Raw genomic sequence first — 22,871 nt, forward strand, 5'->3', positions numbered from 1 at the left:
GTCTGAGGGGTCAGGGATAGCCTACAGGGCAGCTGCATGGTTACTTTCACAGATGCAGCCTTTCTTCATCTGGGGAAAGTTTCTGGACTAGCCCAAGAATGAATTAATCTGATATATTGGTTTAAACACTTGTACAAGTACCTCCCATGTGGGAATAAATATGCTGCTGCTTTACCTTGTGCAACTGGGGAAAATGTTTAAGCTAACCAAAAAAAAAAGCCACTCATCACTGAAGAAAAAAAACTTCCGCATAGGGGTTAGAGGACAATTAGTAAAAACTTTCCCTGCAGACAAGGCCACAGCTATTTCCTCAACTAAGAGCTCGGAATTTGGCCCTTGAACTTGACCGCTGCCCGTGTTTGTTTAGGCACAAGCAGTCTCTCGTGGCCTCAGTTTGCTCCCACGGATGATGACAAACCCCACCTTCACTAAAGAGGAAGTGGGGTTGGATTTCTGAGCAACATTAAAGGCCACCAAGAAATTCAGAAGCCTCTCATTAGATTGCCCAAGAGTCTCAAGTCACAAACCAGTCCTGCGTACCAAGAGCTGTAATGCATTCTGCCTTGCCAGTTGGCCTGAAATATAAACAGGCAGGACATTTTTGTAAAGGAAGTTAAACATTTTTCTTCAGAAGATTTCTGTTGAATCTGGTACTATTTTCCTCCTAAAACCAAAAAGATTCTGACTAGACGGTGCTGTTCGACTCTGAAAGACCAAATGAGCATCCTTACAGCAGTTAATTGTTACACATAAAAGGCATATACATCACCATTGAGAGAATATTCAATCTTTTTTCTTCTTCTAATGTGACAGAATAATAGCAAGCAAAACCTTTTTGTTTATATCTTCCGTATTGCTGTTGATGTATATTGCTGGCCCATAACCATACTATTAATTGCAACAAGTATGACTTAATCACACCTTGTGTAAGCCAGCAGCAGAATGCCTCTTCTCCTCACAGTATCACTAGAAATGAAATGCCATCCCAAGGAAAGCAAAAAGTCTAGGAAAAAAGATACATTTCATAATTCTCTTCAAAACATGAGCAGGCCTTTAAAATGGAAGCTTTCTAAGCATCAGGAGGAACATTACTACATCTTCAGTTTACATTGATAACCTATGCTAATTAAGGACCACATGCAAAATGTAGTTATTCTAATTTATACCTTTCTTCTGCCCAGTACGAGCTATTTTTTGCTGTACGAAAGGGAAGAATACTTGAAATGCGATTCATTATAATAATTTAATGAAAAAATACAAGTGTGTTTGCTTTTATTATGGGGACGCACACAGAGGCTTACAGGGGGTCCTTAAAAATGAAAAGGTCAATTAAAATATCTACTTCAAACAAATCCTAGAACATCTCTTATTGACCTCCGAAGGAATTTTCATAACCATTTAAAAAGAAGATGACCACAAGTTACAGTAGCTTTGGTTTAGATAAACACCGCACTGCAAGCTAAACTTAATACAAAAATAGATTCCATTTAATAAGTTTGTATAATACACTATAAACAATTATGAAAGTGTTATTACAAAGGTAAACAAAAGTCTGCATTAATATTTCAAGTAACTTCACAGAATTTCTTCATGTAACATTCAAATTGTGTAAAATTGATCATGAAATGGACACAGTAGAACAGGTTTTCCCCAATCCTCACACTTTTATTTAAATATCAAGTTATCTTTTTTCCTTCACACGAGGAATTACTGGTATCAGTTCAAGTTAGAAAGCGAGCTATCAAAACCACTATCTCGCTGAAGAGACTGGGGATCCCACAGCGGTTTTTTCCAAGCATTTCTTGCAGCATTTTCCTACATTTGAATCTGGCGATACATTGAGTTGTGTGACAGCAGAATTTGATTTATCAGAGTTGAGGAATGAAGTATTCTCTGGTTTTGTTATCAGGTGGCCTCGACTGTAAACTTCAGTGCTGCTTTTTGAGCTGAGAATCTTGCCATTGCCATTAGAAATGTCTCTCCAAGAAGTAACATTTTCATCTGCAGGGGAAAGTGACCTGATGTGAGCAAACTCTTCACAGTATGCAGTCTGTGCTTGCACATTAGTACTGGCTTTTTGTTCAGGGTACAAGAGAGACATATCACTATGCTCCAGATGCAGGCTTCCATTCACAGAACTCCATTCACTGCATCTTCCTTCATCCCTTTCTGGAGTTTCTTGGAAATCAAATTCCCGAGTTCTTTTAGATTTAGTTTTCCATTTTCCAGATGACTGGCTACATTTATCCTCTTTCAAGACCATTCTTTCATTCTTGCTTTTAAGCGTATGATGAGTTGGCCCAGGGATGTTATGGCCATTTGTAGAGCTGGGTGCATGTGTATCTTCTAATGTTACTTGAAAAGCAGAGGGAAGGGCATTCTGATGGGTTGCATTACTAGCTGCACACAAGAGTCTTTTGTCTGCATTTACGATGGGGCCATACTTTTCTCTTCTTCCATCTTCATTTGAATAAAATTCTGACAGAGCATCTCTTGAACCACCATCCAGATTTTTAGAATTATTCCTGTTCTGAATATTTGAAGTCACTGTTTCATGAAGCATATGCTGAGTTTCAATCTGCATTGCATCAAACTGCTGTCTCAAGTCACGTGGTACATGTTTCTGAACAACTTTATCATTGGCTTTTTGGGCAATGCTTTCGCCACATGATTTGCTTTCCATATGGTTTGACCTAGTCCGAAGCATGCCATCTCTTTTTGAGTACTCAGCTCCAGGTGGTAGATCAGAATTTAATAGCAGAGCTAGGAGAGGAGGGAAGGAAATAGATTAATTGAAGAAAATGTTAATGCTGGAAGAAAAACCAGGTTCTTTTGTTTGTTTGGGTTTGTTTGTTTTTTTTTTAATAAAGAATTGTAAGCATTGTCAAAACAAGCAGCTTATATTTTCCATTAGCAAGCTTATAAATAAACAGTACTTCACTTTCCATCTGCATTTTCATTACCACATGCATTAAATCAATATGATCAAGAAGAGAACAACTATAGAATCCAACATACCTGAGTGGGTAGATTTGCTTTGAGGAATGTGTCGAAGAGGCGTTTCAAGTCCTTTAGCCATTGTAGCAAGCTTACTGGCAGCATTCATTATTTTCTTTTCAGTTCTGCCAAGAATTGCAGAACACAAAAAAAAAAAAAATGAAGTTTAAGGGTAATTCCTTTTCAACTCTGCATTTTAATTCAAGGTAATGTTAGCGAGAGTCAAAGAATACTGAAAAGACAGTATGCCAGACTGCTCAGCAGTGACCCCATGCCAATCAGAACAGACTGACAAGACTGCAGGTCAGACATTGTTTGCTCCAAGGTGGACAAACATCAGACTATCGTCTACGCACCTCTTTCAAAACAACAGTAATTTCCAAACATACTTGAACTTACCCTTCATGTTTCCCATTATCAGTAAGAAGTTGTTGAAGGCATGTCAAATAGTATTTGCGCATTTTCCGTGCTGTTTCTTGGCGCTCTCTTAAAACCTCCGCTTTAATCATTTCAGTGGCTCGCTCCTTACTTTCACGGATATAACAAAGCATATCACCTACAAACACACTTCATTAGTACCAGTTTTCCCCCAGAGGGGGGGAAAAGCCAACACCACAAACTGGGATTGTCTAGCAGGCCTGGAGCAAGTCAGGCTGGATTTACCTGCCAACATTCCACCCAAATCCTTGTGCCAAGCGTTGCCTACTGGATAAATGCCACTGAAGACCAGAGCAGGTTGATATGAAGTACCTGACAGGAATTCAGTTGTCCAATTCCGCATCCTGAGCAGCAACAGAAAACACTAGGCACAGGGACTGGGAAGGAATCTTGGCTGGTAAAATGTGGGTCTAGGAAATCATTCAATGGCAGTGCAGCTGGCGTTTGGGGACCTGCTGCACTCAGCTAAGACCTGGAGCTACACTTAACCCTCTCTCCTCAGCCAGAAGGTTGCTGATTAAGCCATAAGGCAGGATACAGCACAAGAGAAAAGCAGATTCTCCCTCAGGACAAGTTGCAGGGTTGGTGGATTGTTTGCTGGAGAAGCAAGATCAGTTCTCAAAATACACTTTACCACTTTAAAAGACATAATACAGTGCAACAAAGCAAGGATGGTGTAACAAGGCTTCACCCATCACAATTAATCTTGTCTAAGATTATGGTGACAATTCCACTTCTCACATTCACTCTAGCAAGAAGGAAAAATTTACTTCTCATGTGATTTGGCTGTCAGATTCCTGTGCAAGTTGGCTGAAGGAAGTGACAAAGAAAACTATTTTGCTCTCCTAAGTTTTTAGCTAAGAATTTAGTACTTACACTTAATCTTGCTCACAGCTTTAATGTACTGAGCACGCATTTCTTCCAGCCCTTTCACAGTGTCACAGGATGTACAAGGTTTTGAGACGCCTCCCTTTGACAGTGACCTGAAATGCACATAAGTCACACTGCACAAGGAAAGCAGCTTATATCTTACCAAAAAAACAAAAACAAAAAACAAAAACAATCAGCTTGTTTAAATTTTTTAAATACCTTGGTGGTGTTCCCAGGTCTTTCAGTTTAGTCTTCATCTCAGAGTTTTCTGCAATTAGAGCTTCTAGAGCCTTCTCATTTTCTATAAAAAAACCCAAAACCAAAATGAACCATAATTCACTGCATCTCTCTAAATTTAAGTTGAGTTCAATAGGAGTTATTACATAAACTGCTGTCTCTGGTATAAGAGCTCAATGTCACAAAGCATCGTCAGCAAATATACAGCTGTTGCGGTAACAAGCACATAGGAATCAATCACAATACACTTCAACGAAGCCTGAATATAAAAGTCGCCTCATACAGTAATTAAATAAGCTTAAAGCCTTCATATGCCCTTACTAACACTATGCTGGAGGCAAAACTTCAGAGATACCAGGTGTACATGTAGAGAAAGGACAGGAGGGGGAAAAACAAAAAAAACCCCAAGGATTGTTTTGACAAACACTGGAAAAGAATTAATTTGTGGGTTAGCAATTATGCCTTCTTTGGGATGGAAAGATAAAAGATAAAAAACTTAGTTGTTGTGGTTTTGTTTTGTTTTTGTTGTTGTTTGTTTGGTTTGGTTTTGTTTTTTTTAAATAACCAAAAGCCAGTATTACAGAGAAAGGCTGGACTTCCATGATGAACTCCACTCAACGCTACTGAGAAGCATACAAATATTATAACAAGCCACGACAGAGAATGAGAAGACAGTGGAGCTCAAAAAGCCCAAAGCGTAGGACTTCAAGCTGATACTGAAGACTGTTGATCATGGCATACAGGCAGTCCACCTGTGGGTCATCTCCTGAAAGTTAACCTTAAAACCTATTTATTAGCTATGTAATCTAATCTAAGCAAATGATTATTCTAAAAGAAGGTACAGGTATTTACCATAACTTGAAGAACTGGATAGATCCATAAAAATCAACAGCTGATTACTAGCTTTCCTATTTTAGGAAAGAAAACCAACATGAATTGAACACCTACACTCAATGCTGGAGATACCTCCACTGCACCCAGCCACAGAAGTTCTCACATGGCCTAAGGAAAACAAAGACTGTCACCACACAATGGAGGGCATGTCTTATTAAAGACAAGTCTTCCTTCTGGAAGAATCAAGGCTTTCATGGGTAGAATATGAGGACCTGAGCCCAGGGAAAGACACAGACAAGTTTGGCTTTCTTCTTTCTCTAGGATGGTGCACAGAAAAGCAAAAAGGAAGCAGCCATGCTGGAATACAGAGAGAAGCAATTCATGGCCTTCAGAGATCCTCATTTGTGGTCCAAATCTCATTTTGAACAGTTGAGAGCTGTATCTGTGACGACCTTGGTGACAACAGTAGCCTCTGTTTTCATTAACAGACCTCCTGTTATCCTTCAATCTGTCCTCCAGTCCCCAAGGAAGTTTACATGCTATATGGGTGTCAACAAAAGAGCACAGAAATAACATTACGCAAATCTGTGCTACTTACCCGCCTGGCCTTGCTTGCACATCTGCAAGCTGGCAAAAACCTTTCCCTTACAAACATACAGTGTTTTACTCGTCCTCACTGAGCACAAAATTTATTAGAGCAGGCAACTGAGACTTTTCATAAACAAAAAAAAAAAGGGGGGGAGGGGAAGACTGCTCCACACAACACACACAGATCACACAGCCTTTGGCAAGTAGTCACTTGGTACAACCTACTACCTCGCATCTGCTGTCTCCAAGCTGACCATTTGCCAAACCTGCTTTCACTGAGGCATGCCCAAACAAATCTAGAGAGTTACTGACCCTCATGATGCAGTTTGAGACGTCTCCTGAACAAGGACCTTCAGCAAGTCCAATTCCTACAATGCTCTAAGGAGAGCCTAAAAGAAATGCCCTGAACACTATTGTGCACAGCTTCAACTGATTAAAACACTGCAGGGAGAATGATCCTCTTATTCAATCACCAACATGTTTTCCTTCACAGAAAACATCATTCTCTTTGTTCTGCTCCTTAAAACAGAGACCTCTACTCACTTCAATACAGCTGAATAAGGGGATAGAGTTCCTCAGATACCAGCTGAATGGGAACTGTGCTCCATATGGTACATTATGCTTAAGTAGGAAAGAAAAAGTTCTTAAGCACAGGAACAAAGCAGAGCAGGCATTCCTCCTACAAATCGTCTCAGAAATAAATCTAGACAAAGGGAATTCTTGTTGCTATCAGAGACAGATGAATCAGTATGGCTTCCTCTGAGTGAAAAGCCTACACGCAAGGCCCATAGAGGGAGACCCAACCGCAGGAGTAGTTACAGGTACAGCAAAGGGGTTTGATATGCCGAAGACTTTTCATCCTCATTAGCCCAGATTTTACTATAGCCAGAGACTTCTACCAAGTTAAATAAGGTAGTAAAGGATGGAGTCCATTATTCTGAAAGGATGACAGATGTACATGGTGCAACAGCATCCACAAGAAATGCAGGTATCAATATCAAGTCAGGTAATATTGCAATTGACTAAACTGAAGGCCAGCTCTGAGGGAGGTTTTACCACCAGGCACTATCAGTCTGTCCACAGAAGGTGATATGGATATTGAGAATGCCAAAAATAAGATGTTGGACAGCAAAGAGAAGGCAATCACAACAACAACAGCCCACAGCTAGAGGGGTGGTATTTAACAAGAGTACTGGATAACACCACTACTGAATCAGAAGCAGTCTCCTACAATGGAGGAATTTTAAGCACATTACTTTGCACCATCTTTTTCCATCAGAAATCGCTTCAGAAAAGCCTTATTTCCATACTACAGGCAGAAGCCTTCCTTTCAGTGACTTTTCCAAAACCAGAGTGGATATTTCATATCCATCATTGGTGGAGACAGTCCTCACATAGGAAAGAAAGATTTAAGAACTAGAGACCTTTTCTCAGTCATCTGTCCTGTATTTCTCATTTCAAAGTGACACAAAGGAAAAAGAACATCTTGATTTAAAAGGCAAAGAGACTAAATAAACCCTACTTAAAACCTACTTTAAGGTTTACAAAAGAAAGAAAGAAAATAAACAGAACTATAGCTTCAAGCTATTAACTGCAAGAAGGTATAAGAAAACTGTGGTCAGTGGCTTACAACTACTGGTGCCAAGAAGAACCAAGTAACATTTGAGGCCACTCTGCTCTTTATACTCCCACTATGGGGGGATGAGTACGTGCACAGTAGCAGTACAGCCCCAAAGGAGACAGCTAAAGACCTCCCTGGCTCATTTCTAAGTATATGTGCATATGTGCACACACATGCATTATCTGTATAACCCTCATGGGCAATATGATCCATGTGTACACATATTCAAAGAACATCTGCCACGTGTTCAGTTTTCCTCTATTCTTTCCCTGATACACACAAAAGAGTACTAAAGTGATACGTAGTATTTAAAGCCAAGAGGGTGGGAGGGGTTTCTTAGCACGGGGTGGGGGGTGGGGGGGGAGGTCTGTTTGTGAGCTTTTTTTATGCGTGTGTGTGGGGGTGTTTGGGTGTGTGTATACTTAAAAAAAAAACAACAAACAACCATTCCATCTAATGAAAACTAAATGATGCAACAGATGAAAGACCCATGCAGCCAGCAAGGCAGAGCCATTCAAAGTTTTCTTTAGGTGACTAACAATCCTAACCTGGGATTTGCTCTGACTTAGCTTCATGTTCCCTCACAGCAAGCTGAAGATGTTTGTGGGCTATCTCCAGCTCTCTTTTCAAGTCCTGGCACACAGTCTCTCTTTTTTCAAGCTCCTGGCAGCAGTGTTCACAGCAAAAATCTTCCCGAGACCTAAGGTTCCTTTTTGTACATTTCTGACCTGCAACATTGCTAGAAGTTATACATCAGCCATGGGACGAAAAAAAAGAATCAAGCCCAACCTTACTATTTCCAGTGCTCTGCTTAGTCTTTCTCTTGCTAGGAGAGCACAAAACACATCAGTCTAATCAAAACAATCACAAGAGGCTTGAACCCTGTTATAGAAGGTGCAGCAGCATTGTCCTGGTTTTGGCTGGGATAGAGGTTGGTTTTTTTTTTTTTCTCTTTCTATCAAGCCATTGAGCCCTCACAGCCTCAATGCACTCTCCCATCAGTGATGATTTGAGTCTTCAGTCAGTGATATGAGACTTCTGGGTTGAAATTTTTTTTTTTTTAAAAAAAAGAAAAAAAAAAGACAACAGCCAAGCAGGGTCTTTTGGAGTCAGATGAGGGAGACTCTCCCAGCTGGGAAGCCTCACATGCGGCTGAGTCTAGTTAAGTTAAGAAATTCACAAAGACTGGGCTACTTCCAGGAGAGCAACGGCTGCTCTTTATAGCCAGGACAGGGAGCTCTAGAGACAGAAGAGCTGCACTGCTTGTATTGTTTTGTGTTAATAAATGGTTTGTTATTTTGGTGTTGAAGGAATTCAAGCCACATTATAGGCATATAGCCAAAGACTCTCTTGGGTTTTCTTGCTTTATGTTTTTTCAGTTGCGTAAGAACTCAAACCAAACAGAAAGCCCCAGAGAGATTTCTGTGCCTCCCATGAAGTTTTTCCCCAGTTACACTGTCTCTAGCTCTGCCATAGTACATGTGACAGCTTTGGGAAGAGCTACAATGCTAAAGCATGTACTGGGGGTTGGGGGGAAAGGAAGGGAAAAAAAAAGGAAAAAAAGAGAGAGAGAGAGAGAGAGAGAACCATCACCCAGGGATTAGCATTTTTTCAACTACATTCTTGATCAAAAGAATCAGAAAAAACTATCATGCCAGGTGAGGTATAATTCTTGACACAACAATATCTTTTACATGAATGCAGAATTCCTTGTCTTGTCTAATGTCAAGAGCAAGTAGTATAATTTGATTTTCAAAGCTCTGATTTAGTATTACCCATTTACAAGACATAGTTTAGACCATACCCTGCTCATCATGATCAACGCTGGCTTGCTTATGGAGCTGTTATACACCAGAGACATTAGTGTTCATGTCCACAACCCCCCGAAGAGTATTTACACCTGCAGCAGATACGGCAGCTATTTCTTTACTCCTGGAGAATGGCTTTAAAAAGCAGAAAGCTACTAGCATTTAATAAAATTAAACCTCAGAGCCTAGCATGAAACCAGTAAGCTGGAGACCAGTACTGTTTGTTGCACGGTTTGTGACTTTAACACAGTACAAGCTTACGCAACATTAAACAACCTTACAGTCAGAAGAACTGCATCTTCCTCTATCACCCAAATTTTCACTAATTAACTAACTTCATATTAGAGTCATCAATAAGACACTGACTATTAAAAACTGCTACTAACAAGCTTAATCTGATGATACACAATTTGCCAGATTAAAAACAAACCCAATACCTTTGTCTGTTCTAGTTTCCTGCAAGGGTGGCTGTCTTCTTAGCCTCCTTTGCGCTTCTGCTTGGTGTCCAACATTGTACACAGGAGGTCTTGTCACGTCCCCAGTTTCTCCTTCACCACATTTCAGGCAAGAGTATGCTTCTTTATTTACATTACTCACTAGTTCTTCATATTTCTGCAATTGAAAAACACTTCCTGAAAACCCAGCACATAACAAAAAAAAAAACAAAACCCACACAAACACAAAAGTGTTCCACACTATCTTAAAGTAGATAAGTAGTATGTTATGCATAAAAACAAGCAACCCTGGCCACCAAGTAGAAGTAGGTTTAGTAATTGTAACACAGGTGCTTTAAACCTGTAATAGAACTGTAGGTTTCAGGTCAGAAGGAAAATGTGTATTCTAGCATACAGAAGTTTTACTTAGTGTAATTCACTGCAACAACAGTACCTGGGTGCCTTGAGTTTTATTCTGGAAATGTCAATAGCCCTTAACATTGCAGGACTATTCAGTGTCTTTGAATAGTTGAAGCTAACTTGTTTTTTAGAAGGCATATCCAGCAGAAAAAGGTGTTGGACCCATTTAGAGTTTCTGCACAAATATGAGTAGTAGAGGGACAGGAACATCATCTAGAAAAGTGTAACTAACTCCTTCGTTTATTGTTATTATGGTAGCATAAGAGAAGGCATTACTAAGAAATTACAAAGACTTCACTAGTTAAGGTGGTTCAAGCCAACCAACACTTTGAAGTTCAAAGGCATATTAAAAACAGCTTACCAAGAGACATTCATATCTATTACAGAAGATACATCAGGCATAGGAAAAAAACTTCCAATTCTCTTTACCATTGTGAAAATAACTCATGACAAGAAAACTTTACAGGACCACTTTCTGAACGAAACATATTACCACTAAAAAACTGGGTAACATTGTCATGAGAAATCCCTTCGTACACATTTCCCCCCATCCTGCCTTTTCTTGAAAAACAGGACACTTTCTTTCTCTGTCCTATTCTTGGATAATTCCCCAACTGCTAAATGCTGGGTGGCGATGGCATTTCCGCTGGGATGCTCCCTATAACCAAAAACTTACTACAAGCATAAGCATTGCAAAAAAGAGGAATCTGCCAAAACAACAGAAACAGAAGCTTTTGGACAGAATTCTACTTAGCCCCAAACTCATCTAGAAGAGGGTAGGATGTCTTTCCTCATTTGGGCAGGCACATTGAAAAGGATTTCCTAGAGCCACAATAAAGTTAAGCAAGACTATTATTCCTGAGATAGATCGGTTTGTCAGTTATTCAGTTCTACTACAGACAATTTGCAAAAAGGATTTACTGTTTTCATCTTTATTTGTATGGGGGGAGGGAGAAGAGTAACATGATCCACAATCACAATCACTATCACTAACTGCTGAATTTCTCAAAAAAAAAAAAAAAAAAAAAAAAAAAAGCAGCAGCTATGCAAAAAAATGTAAGAAAAATGACAGAACCCACCTAAGAGGTGACAAGAAGCCTTCAACAGGCTTCCAAACTTAAAATCTCCTTAATTTATGAACCTTAGCATTAAAGAATGACACTCCTAACCTGGCTTTCTCTTCTTTAAAGACTGAAGGTGTCAAAGCTACACCCATCCTTTCCCTTTTCACTTGCTAATGGTAGATTTAGCCCTCTTTTACAGTTTTAAAGGACTGTCTTTGTCAATGAACTCAAATGTTGGATTCTCCAGTTCTCAGGATTACATGGATATTTTATATTGGGAGAAAACAGGGATGAGTCTGACTTCTCAAATACCTTTTCTGGTTGGCAGTTATAATTTATAGAAATATTACCTCTTTCCATTCTCGCTCTTTCTTTTCCAGAATTGTGTAAACTGTGGTTCTGTAGGCCTTTTGTAAGCAAGCCTTCAGTTTGTCTTTGCATTGATGGTTTAATTGAACATGAGCATCAAAACACTTATCCTTCCAAGAGTGCTCACTATGTGTGCACTTGACTAGTTCTTCATGGATTTCGCTCAACAAGTACTCAAGCTCAACCAGAGTCTTCTCCTCATACCGATTAATTTCATCCTGCAGTCTCTTTGTTTCCCGAGCCTCCCATTCTCGCTGCTTTTGGTCTAGGAACATTTTTATTTCTGCCTCTTTCTGAATAGAGAGATCATTCTTTTGCTTTGCAAGATCCTCCTTTGCTGTTGCAAGTACCTCTTTAATTCTGTTTCTATGATCATCTAAGAACGATCGGTAGTCTTTCTCATTTTGCTCTTGTATCTGCAGGATTTCTTCTTGCTTTTCTTTGTTCCACTGAGCACGAGCTTTTGCTAGTTCTGCTTTGATAGCTGCAGGGATTTCTTCTTTCTTTAGCTCCAATTCCTTCTTGAGAGAAATTACCTTTTCTTCAAGTTCTTTCATTCTTGGTCCAGATTTCTCTGTATTCTCATATTCTTTTTTCCATTTCTCTTCAGCAGCTGAGAGAACTAGAGCTAACTGGTGAATATATAACACAGTCATTATAAATATATACATACCTCATATATACATAAAATATAATCCTGGGTCATTATCAATCTATTGGAGATTATTTTCAAGTTATTTAATAAAAATATCATAGAATCATAGAATCGTCAAGGTTGGAAAAGACCCTTAAGATCATCGAGTCCAACCGTTAACCCATCACTGCCAAGTCCATCTATACCATGTCTTCAAGCACCGTATCTATCTGTTCTTTAAATACCTCCAGGGATGGAGACTCAACCACTTCCCTGGGCAGCCTGTTCCAATGCTTGACCACCCTTTCGGTGAAGAAGTTTTTCCTAATATCCAACCTAAACCTCCCCTGGCGCAGCTTGAGGCCGTTTCCTCTCGTTCTATCACTCGTTACTAGGGAGAAGAGACTGACCCCTACCTCACTACAGCCTCCTTCCAGGTAGTTGTAGAGAGCAATAAGGTCTCCCCTCAGCCTCCTCTTCTCCAGACTAAACAATCCCAGCTCCCTCAGCCTCTCCTCATAAGACATGTGCTCTAGACCTATATAATATAATCCTATACAGGCAAAAAAATGGATCAGAACCAGAGTACATTAGAAACATCTTTCCTTAAGGATTACCCGCCTATGTCTGCATTCATTCCTGAGTAATATATGAGATTTGGAAGACTGAACTGTTTATCAATACACAAATACAAGTATTTGGCTACCTGCTTTGCTGCAGTCTCTTTGTGTTCTTTTTCCCATTTTTCTTGTTCTGCCTTTAGATTTACTTTGTACTCTTTGAGGTCTGTTAATTCTTGCAGCCACCTGGCATGAGCTCGGGTTAAAGCTGCATCTACCTATAAGCAGATAAAAACCCTACTTCAGTCACCACCACCAAATACATTTTTATTATTTTCATGTAGCAGTGAAAGAACAGACTTTAGTTTGGATGGCCTATGTTTACAGAAATTAAAATAATCAGGCCAGCAGCATCTGATGCATTTCTTGATGCAAAAATGATACCAAAATGATGAATATTAAATTTCTTTTTCTTAACAAAATGGTATAAACTCCCAAGTCAGTTTTGCTCAGTTCTGTTCAAAACTCCTGCAAAACTTGTCCAACTGTGTTAAAAATTAACAGCTAGAAAAAAAACCAAGCTATATGCTACAGCTTCTTCAGAACTTTTTTTTTTTTTTAAATATATTTCTAATATAGCAAATATCAAGTAGTGAGCAGAAAGTTAGTGGATGAGAACACTTTTTTTTTTTTTTAGGTGACTTAGTTGCACATGGCAGTTTCACAGGCTCCAGGCAGACAGAACAATTATTTGTTACCTGGCTGGCAAGATTTTTACGGTATTTATTTTCCAGTTCTATTTCAAATTCTTTTAAGGCCTCTTCAGAGACCATATTTTCTTTCAGAGCCTTCTGGATCTGCAGCCTCTGGTCTTCAACAATCCCTTCTAACTCTTTAGTTGAAGCTTCATCCACAACTGTTACTTGGTCAGTTTGGCTGCTGCAGTCATTGCATTCAACTACAGTTCTTCTCATTTCTTCCAGCCTACTTTGCCATTCTCTTTCTATTTTTGCAAAGACTTGTTCTTTATTCTAAGGAATAAAAAATATTTTTTAATAAAATCTCACCAGTGTCCAAATAACTAGAATTTCACTGGTATTTAACAAACAAAACCATGTTTACACCAATGATCTTCCTTAACAGAAGACCAAAACCATGCTCAGAGAGCAGAGTTTGGTAAAAAATGAGTTGGTTTTTCTTCCTCATCGTAGCTTTCTTCTATGGGATAGGATACACGAAGGATTTTTATATGATAACTGAATGAAACCATAGAAAGCATAACCACTTACCCAGGGATCAGGGCAAAAAACTCCAGCATGTTACCAGCTGTGACATTCAGGACATTCTGCGTGTTACTTTACAGGGTCTAGTTTTTTTGTTTTGTTTTTTTTTTTTCCAAAATCTTAAGCATGTGTAATACCTACTGACTTCTTCAGAGGCTCATAAAATGGCAGGTCCTTACAAACCACTTCAAATGGCAGAATAACAGTGTATAATATCTATCTACATACAAGTTCCTCTTCTGAAAATAAACAAACCACCAACAAAAAAAAAATTTCACCCCCCTGGCCCAAGTTCCAAACCTTTTTTTCTTCCTTCTCCCAGTGAACTTTGGCTAATGCAACTTCCTCTTCAACCTGCTGTTCTTTTTCTTCCAGCCACTGCCTCTTTGCTGCTATTATAGAACTGCTGTGTTTCTCTTCAAGTTCAGTCCTCAGAAGGTTAAGGGAGTCTTCTTTTTCTTTTAGTAGCTGTTTCTTGAGCTAGGGGAAAAAAAAAAAAAAAAAAGTATTCTCCAAGGCATAGCAAACTGCTCTGGTACAAAGTAATGAAAATGCATGAGAGACATGGTTAACTCTCTAGAGCCTGTGCACTGATCTTACTGATGACACCTGGGCAAGAGATTCAGCTCTCAAAAGGAGGTGTTTTAAGGCATGATATCAGAGGTTATTATAGGCTATTGCTCTAAAATAAGTTTTCTTATCAAGCACCTTTAGTCCCAGCACACTTTGAGCTGCACCTCTTTACTGTACTTGCTTAGCAAGACAGTTGACCTACTTCAGTCATTTTACATTGATTTCTTCAGAAAAGCAAAGTTTTTAATCAATATAGCTGTCTGAACTCATTATTACTTAAAAAAACCCCAGTATTTTCAGATCAGTTTTATATAGGGAGAAGAAAACTTGTATTGTCAGTCAGGTTTTTGGAAAGTGTCTCATGAATGTAAAACCCTGCACTGCTGACTGAACAGTCCCCAAGAGTCAAAATTATGAAAGCTGACTACGTGAAAATGACTAGCTATTGGAAAGGGTTACTTTTACAATATTTTAAACTCCAGGACACATCAGCAGGTTAATCTAACAACCAGTAGGTCACATGTATTAATTTTCTGATATAGCTGTATCTCTTCCAAGTATCTTCCCCGAACAATTACGAAGTTAAATACGCTTACAGATATTATCATGGAATCATAGAACATCAGGTTGGAAGGGACCTCAAGGATCATCTGGTCCAGCCTTTCTAGGCAAGAATTTGCACAGTCTAGACGAGATGGCCCAGCACCATGTCCACCTGAGTCTTAAACGTGTTCAGCATATCTTAAAAACATCTTATTAGATCTTAAAAACATCTTATTAGATCTTAAAAACAGTCTGAAATGATATGGTTTATAGTTATTTCTATTAGTACCTTCTCTTCCTTCAGCTGCTGCTCTCGCTCAAATTTCTGCCTTAAAGTGGCTTCCAAGGTATCCTTCTCCCCACAGACTCCAATGTAACATTCCTTCACTGCAGTCATCTCTCTGTTCAGCTCCTCTATGTTAGCCCTTCACAGGACAGATTATTTATTATTAATTAGTCTTTACACTCACAGGACAGCAAGTCTGTTTTAAAAAAAAGTGTGACTAGCACTGAGGGCCAGACAGGAAAAGGGAAAGTTTCAGTAAAAGTGGAAAAAATGGTAAGTCTTACTTTAACTGCGAGATTGTCTCTTCATAAGTTTGAATAAGCTGCTGTTTTTCTGCAGCATACCTCTCCATCAGATCTTTCTCAAAATGTGCTTTTGTATCCTCATGATGTTGCTGATAAGTTCTTTCACACCTATGATTTCAAGAAAGGAAAAAAACTACCTAGGTTTTTTTCCCCCCTTTTAAATGGGGTTCAACTTTTCCTCAAGTAAGAAACTAGCCTTCTAAAGCTGACCTCCCCTTGTACCAGAGAGCTCACACAAGATTATACATGCAGGCTTAAAGTTCACAAATGGAACTAAACGGAGTTAACAGACTTACCTGTCAATGGCTTCTTGTTTATCCTGATCAAAATCCTGAACCATCTTTCTCATCTGACAACAGAGATCTTGATTTAAGCTTTTCAGTTTTTCCTCATTTTCCTTCAGTTCTTCAATAGTCGAGGTATGGTTCTGGACAAACAAGGGTCAAGTCATCGGTGGGTTGTAAAGAACCTTTTCTAATTGCAGGTTTTAGCACAGGGGGTTTTTTTGTAGGGATATGCAGCATCTCTGTCTCACCTCCACTTCTTGCAGCAAAGTTTCATTAGCCTTTCTGAGTTTCAGAATTTCTTCCTTAAGATTATCAGAAATCAAAGGACTGGCCACCGAAGTATCATTCAGATTTGTGACAGGCTAAAAATAAACAAAATTAAGATGATATCTTTCAAGACATACACGATTTAGAAGTTGATGCTTTAAAAAAAAGTTAAAGCTGTCATATAAAAATTTTACTTAGAAAAAATGAAAAAAACCGAAGGAAATCATTGCAGTGCAAGATATAACAGTATCACTGTTATTCTAGATGAATTCTTGAAACTCACAGCATCACGAAGGTTTAAAGAAGCACACACTCGCTGTTGTGTTTGCAGGCTGAATGACTACTATCATCCAACAGAGAGCACACTTCTCAAGCATATTATATTCCTATCCCACATAAACGTCACAATATATAGATTACATAAGCAGATGTTACAAGGCTGATCAATTTATAGAGGGAATTTAATAATGGGGCGAAGAGAGATGCAATATCAACGAGATTCCTTGTTGATCAAATCACATGGTGAAGGCCCTCTGAAGGCAATCTGTTTAATGTTTCATTTGTATAACCTAATGATACTATCAGCTTTCTCCGAGGAATTACAAGGCCTTTTTGGCTAAAGAAAACCTACTTTGTCCAATGAAATTTAGTTCTGAAAAAAGCAGAGTGGCCATTAAATGCTATCAAGCAAGTAAGCCATTGTATCAGAACTCACCTAATACAGCATATGTTGCCCAAGTTCTGCTATTCAGTTTGTTTCTTTTTCACCAAAGATACAAAACAAGCTATCATCCAAATGACAATACTTTCCTTCGGATCAAAGGCAGATTTACTTAGTTGCTATGAATACTCAGCTGTGAGTAAATTCTTTGGTCAGTTTCCATAAGAAGTTTAAATGCTGGTTTGGTTCACTAAAATCCAGTACATCTTTACATTTTAAAAAGTGTAAAAGAACAAACCTCTGACTCTTTTGATGCTTTTTCTGCTTTCAACAACTGCTTGTATTCCTCTAACGTCTTCTGGCAATCTTTAAGATCGTTTTGTAATTGAGTAATCTGATTTCTCTTCATTTTATTACTGCTCAATAAACGTTCCAGCTCAGCTTTTAATTCTACAATAATTTCATCTTTAGAGAGCTCTTTATCCATGTCTCTGTTCTGTATTGCACTATTAGGGAAGACATAATCAGTTCAGTATTGAAAAGAAAAACCATTTATCTGAAATGGTAGTGGTAGCAAAGAGAAGAAGAACTAACGCTACCAGCAATGCAGATGTCTAAGAGGTAATAGTAAAGAGAATGAAAGAACATGAATATAAAAGCCATATGCTTTTTCATCAAGTTGCAATTAACATACAGAAAACTTGTTCATTCAGCCGCTTCCCCAAAAAAGATTCATTCTTGCATGACATGAGGTATTTTGAGGCAACTCAATTGGTTGTTTCAAAAGACAACTTTAGCATTAGGTAACTATGTGGAATCTTTGAGCAAAAAGGTATCCATGCATGTAATCCATACAATGCAAGGGACAACAATGTAGTCCCTATAAAATCCGAAGACTTATTAAGCACCAATTAGGCATCCAATTTATGATATTAGTCCAGTTTCCTGTTTCCCAGATTACCTGGCAATACAAGCAGTATTTAAAATATGTACCAAAAAAAAAAAAAATCCAATAAGCCCATCTTTTACACATCACTTGTATAATTTCTTGAGGATTTTAATTTTTTTTCTTTCAACAATAATCACTCAATACCTGCAGAACCTTGGTTTCTTCCCGGTGATTTTTTTAATTCCCAAATCTACATAGGAATCACCCAGGTTCGTATGCAGCTCTCCACCTGCATCATTCAAAAATACTCCAAGCTTGGCAGCAGATTCATACAAAGCTATTTCTTCCTTCAGTTCCATTAATTCTTCCTTCAAGGAAGAGACACAAAAAAAATTACACTGAGGAGAGAAACTCCAAGCAAACACATCAGGCCCATGATAACTCTCCCAAAGAAAACAAGCACACAGAGCTGTTCCTTATAAGTATAGTTGTATTTAGCTGTATTTACTTGAATCATCTAGCATTAGATTTATTTATACTATCATTTTTGATACCTCTACCAAAGCATATGTTAAAACTACAAATTAGTTGGGGAATATTTTCTGTTGCTCAGTATATTCTATCGTTCTTATTACAGTTCATCCATGAAGTAAATTATTATTTCTTTTGCTCTTACTTCTTTCCTGCTGACCCTGTATAGTAAAATGAAAGACAACAGAAAAGTACATAGCTGTAAAAACAAGCTATTACTCTAGTACTTGTTAGGATTCATAATTTCCAAGATGATAGATTTAAGTCAAATATATGAGCTGAATTGAAAAAACAGACTTCCACTCATATTTTACAGAGAACTCTAGCATTCCTTTTTGCTGGCAAAAGGTAAATTTCAGAACATACTATCTCCAACTATCCCTAATTAAGTTATGAGATCCCCAGCACATAGAATTTACATTCTTCTTTTCCCATAAGCAGGTTAGATAGATGTATGATATCACATTTGTGCCGATAAATATGCCCAGCTGTGTTTTTACAAAAAAAAAAAAAAACAAGTCCAAAATGCAACACTGGGAGATGAAGTCGTAGGTAGTCCTTTACTGAAAGGAGACATGCTTGTTTCCCCAACAAAAAGAGTTTCAACTACCAACTGCTTAGCCATAATGCCCGCTCCCCTAAAATCAAAACAGTAAAATATTTAGTAAAATTAATTAACCTGCAAAGCCTTGTTCATGTTATTGCTTATCATGTGTGCCGACTGAGCTTGTTGCAATTGAAACCTTAACTGATTTGTCTCCTGCATTGAGCCTATGGCAGGAAAGAAAAGGGAAAGAGCAAGTCATAAATATGCAAGAAAGACTATGCAATCTGAAAAAAAGATCACTGTTAAAAACAACAATGTTGATTCTGGTAATAGGCATTACTCTGTTTCTATTTCCTTGAGCTCACTAATAGAAAATACAAATAATAAAGGCAAGAATACTTCTGCCTGAATTGAGCAGGTGAAGGTTACTACAGGTCTCCAGTTTAAACTGCCGTTTGTTTTAAAGTTTGGGAACTACAGTAGCTTGATGTTTTTCAGAAGTTTGAATAGTAGTTTTAAAATAAATGCCATGAGAAGCAAGATGTGCCAAACGTTTGCTTTCCTTGTAGCTCACCAGAAGCAAAAAAAATGACATCGTGTGATTGTGCCAGAAGTTTAGCAGGAACAGGACCACTTTGGAAAACAGGCCACCTTCCCCTCCTCCCCAGGTGAAAAGTTTAGCTTTATCAGTTTGCCAATTTATTACTGCTTTAAGGCATTTGATGAATATAGCACAGAAAAATCATGGCATTTCTTCAACTGGCAGTTGCACTCTTTAAATATCCTATCACGTTTATAATTACTTATTTACTACATGATAGTGATCCAATAAGGTTTTTCTCCTTCTCTATCCTGACATTTAGGTTCTTCTAGAGAGATTTTTCTTCCAGACTACCACAGTTCTTAAACAGAACATGCCCTTAAATTAGGATCCAGGAAGACAGACATTTCTTTAAGTTAAGATGTTTGGATTCTACGAAAAGACATCCATTACTATTAAAAGACTTCAATGTGTAAAGGTAAACACAAGTCAAATACACAGAGAGCAGAATATTTCACGTGCTATTCCTACTGATAGAAGTTTCCAAGAACCAGCCTCCAGTCACAAAAACAATTATTTTCTTGTTGAGAGTTGAATTTAGAATGGCAATCCAAGTCAAATGCCTAACACAAAAATAAGTAGCTTGCTCCCAAAGGCTGTTATTTAGTCCAAAACTAAGTTTACACATATGCAGCACAAAATACATATAAAAATAGTTTAATTGCTGTTGTTTGGGTTTTTGGTGGTTTTATTTGGTTTGGGTGGGTTTTTTTTGCAGAAGGGTATTTCATTTTTATTGTTTTTTACACTTCAGTCTAGACTTAACTTCAGTTAAGTCTGACTAATGCACTGCATAGGAAGTGGTCTTGTACACATTTAGCTTGATGTTGATTCCATTTCAATGGGAACACAGATGTGAAATTTCATACTTCAAAAAACTGGAGCCATTTCTGCAAGGAAAGGTAAGGTGTGAGTAAAAGGCTGACCTGTTTGCAGTAAATTTGCACATTGCTTTTGGCTTTCTTCTAGGCTTCTTGTCAGTCGATTTATTATTTCAGTTTTTTCACATTTAGTTTCTTCCAGCATTTTTTCAAGTTGCTTAACATGCTCTCCTAGATTTTTGCAAAGCTCTTTCTAGGAAGAGAGATTATTTTTACTCATATTACAAACATCTAGCCATCTAGGACAGTTTTGAGTATGGAAAGAGTGAATACATAGAAGAAACAGGAGAAAAGGAATCAATTGGATATCTAAAAGGGCAGAGGCCAGCTAAATCAATCACAGATCAAATGCTACCCTTGGCTGACAAGTCATCTCTTACAGAATCAAAGTTAAAGTTTTCACTAGGAGACAGTAAGTATACTCATATATAAACATACATGGATGTGAACCGTTTCGTATTTCCTAGAGCAGTTAGTTTTCAGCATGTCAGATTATCCCCTGTAATTAATCACATATAGTTAGTCTACTGCAGAAAAATCAAGCCTTCACATTATTTATATTAAGCCTGAGCTTAACTCAGTTTATTTTAACTGAACTTAAGCCAAGCTAGCATGTTCCAATGCTCTGTAAAAGAGGAACTGTAGTTTTTTCACATGATATACAAAGTAGACCTTCATATGGCATTGCTTACAGTTACCTACACAGACCTTTGAGGCACAGTACCTCGTCTTTACGCCTTTTGACTTTTCTATTTTCTCTCAAAACCAGGAGATCTCTCTCTAAATACCCCAAACATACTACCATAAAAAACTTTTTTTGCAGTAGAGACAAAGCTGTGTAAGCTTTGTTGCGGTACTAACAGACATTTAGCAGTGCATTCTTGTTTATAAGCAAGTGCTAGTTACCTTTTCAAACATACAATCCATTTATTTTTTATGCATATTTATGTTGAGACAAGAATTACAGACCTAGAATTAAAGATGTTTATTCTATTTCCTTTATGTGAAAGAAGAGGACAATTTATTAAGGCCTGCCTAGACTACATTGCTTGAATATTTCCAATAGTGTAATGGACTCTTATTACACGTCAGGTAGAATGATTTTAATAAGCTCTATAACCATATGACATAATCCATATCAAACTCCATCTTAAAGCCAGCCTTTTTTCTTCCCTTCTCTCCTTTTAAATCTGTACTTCTAAAATAAAGTGACTGTTTAGTGGTTAGGAGTCCTTGATCATTTTGAGACTAAAGTTTGGCAACAGACTGTTTAATAAACAGTTTTTCTTGCAGCAAAACACATCACATAATTTCTTAATTAGTTCTTTTCTTTCCCAGATTTATTTGCCAGTACTCTTTCAAAAAGAGGTTGTGCACAGAATGAAAGCTCAGGAGAGAAATTAAGACAATGAATTCTTGCCTCCTCTGCATCTGCTATGTACAAACACACAATCTGAACTCACAACTGCCTGGAGATGTTTATAAAAACATACCACACAGGCTTCATAATATCGAGACTTATGTAGAATTTCCTTTCCATTTGCTTAGCAGCTTCCAGAAGGAGTTATTAGAATTATAGGTCAAGAAGTACAGTGTAGGAAACATGCAGAGTTCTACAGCCTCTCCAGTACAGTACTCAGTGTCCAAAAATAATTCCTCACCTGCTCTCGGAGTGCAGATTTTGTAGTATCAAGTTTCTGTTCTAATGATAATACTTGGTTTTCATACTTCTGCTTGAGTGCTGAAATAATGGCCTCGTGTTGTTCTCTGGCTCGCTGAAGGGCATCTGATCGCTGAAGTTCTAGCAGCTGCTTCTGCATGCTTTCCATGGCAACCTCTGCCACTTTGGATTGCTTCAGTATCTATGCGAACAGTATTAGAGTAGCTCTCAGTTACATGTATTTTACTTTTGCTCCAATATTCTGTATGTCAGTTCAATTTTTTTTGTGCAAGAATTGCTAAAAGTTCTCAGATAATGCCTGGATTTTAATACAAACTATTTTCCACCAATGCATCCTATTCATTCATCTTATATTCAGCTTCTGCAATGATCACAAACAGTGTTTCAAGAGACCAGCATTTGTGTTTAATGAAAATGCTCCACAGATATAACTGGAGAGATCTTCCACAGTAAACAGTTTAAGAATATTTATAGTACCTGCTCCTCATTGGTAGTAAGAGTCTGAATTTGAGTTTCAAGGGCCTTGATTTGACCTTCAAGATGCACTTCCCGTTCCTTTCCATTCTGATAGAGTTTTTGAGACTCACGAAGACTAACAGCCAAACCATCCTTTTCGTCTTAAGAAGGAGACATAATAATTGTGTGAGAAACATGGCCAGCCA

General features: G+C 38.1%; 1 protein-coding gene across 2 annotated transcripts in view; it reads right to left on the minus strand.

Moving 5' to 3' along the window:
• Positions 1-1,276: 1,276 nt before the first annotated feature.
• The window catches only part of CEP152 (centrosomal protein 152), a 29,409-nt gene continuing 7,814 nt past the window's right edge, over positions 1,277-22,871 (minus strand). Inside the window, exons 8-27 of one of the 2 annotated variants that reach the window (XM_087743888.1) lie at positions 22,687-22,826; positions 22,190-22,390; positions 20,574-20,721; positions 19,179-19,270; positions 18,173-18,336; positions 17,378-17,585; positions 16,400-16,513; positions 16,161-16,291; positions 15,844-15,972; positions 15,563-15,698; positions 14,458-14,637; positions 13,633-13,905; positions 13,021-13,152; positions 11,662-12,312; positions 9,831-10,005; positions 4,525-4,606; positions 4,312-4,418; positions 3,397-3,553; positions 3,019-3,122; positions 1,277-2,763 (exon numbers count right to left, since the gene is read on the minus strand). In XM_087743888.1, coding sequence (XP_087600014.1) covers positions 1,751-2,763; positions 3,019-3,122; positions 3,397-3,553; positions 4,312-4,418; positions 4,525-4,606; positions 9,831-10,005; positions 11,662-12,312; positions 13,021-13,152; positions 13,633-13,905; positions 14,458-14,637; positions 15,563-15,698; positions 15,844-15,972; positions 16,161-16,291; positions 16,400-16,513; positions 17,378-17,585; positions 18,173-18,336; positions 19,179-19,270; positions 20,574-20,721; positions 22,190-22,390; positions 22,687-22,826 — 4,337 coding nt within the window. In that variant the 3' untranslated portion in view covers positions 1,277-1,750. The remainder of the gene's footprint in view (positions 2,764-3,018; positions 3,123-3,396; positions 3,554-4,311; positions 4,419-4,524; positions 4,607-9,830; positions 10,006-11,661; positions 12,313-13,020; positions 13,153-13,632; positions 13,906-14,457; positions 14,638-15,562; positions 15,699-15,843; positions 15,973-16,160; positions 16,292-16,399; positions 16,514-17,377; positions 17,586-18,172; positions 18,337-19,178; positions 19,271-20,573; positions 20,722-22,189; positions 22,391-22,686; positions 22,827-22,871) is intronic. The other variant, XM_087743889.1, reaches the window with a different exon arrangement.

The sequence above is a fragment of the Nipponia nippon genome, unplaced genomic scaffold, assembly GCF_047370975.1.
Source record: "Nipponia nippon isolate SJK-2023a ecotype South Korea unplaced genomic scaffold, ASM4737097v1 scaffold_9, whole genome shotgun sequence".
In the NCBI taxonomy this organism is placed as follows: Eukaryota; Metazoa; Chordata; class Aves; order Pelecaniformes; family Threskiornithidae; genus Nipponia; species Nipponia nippon.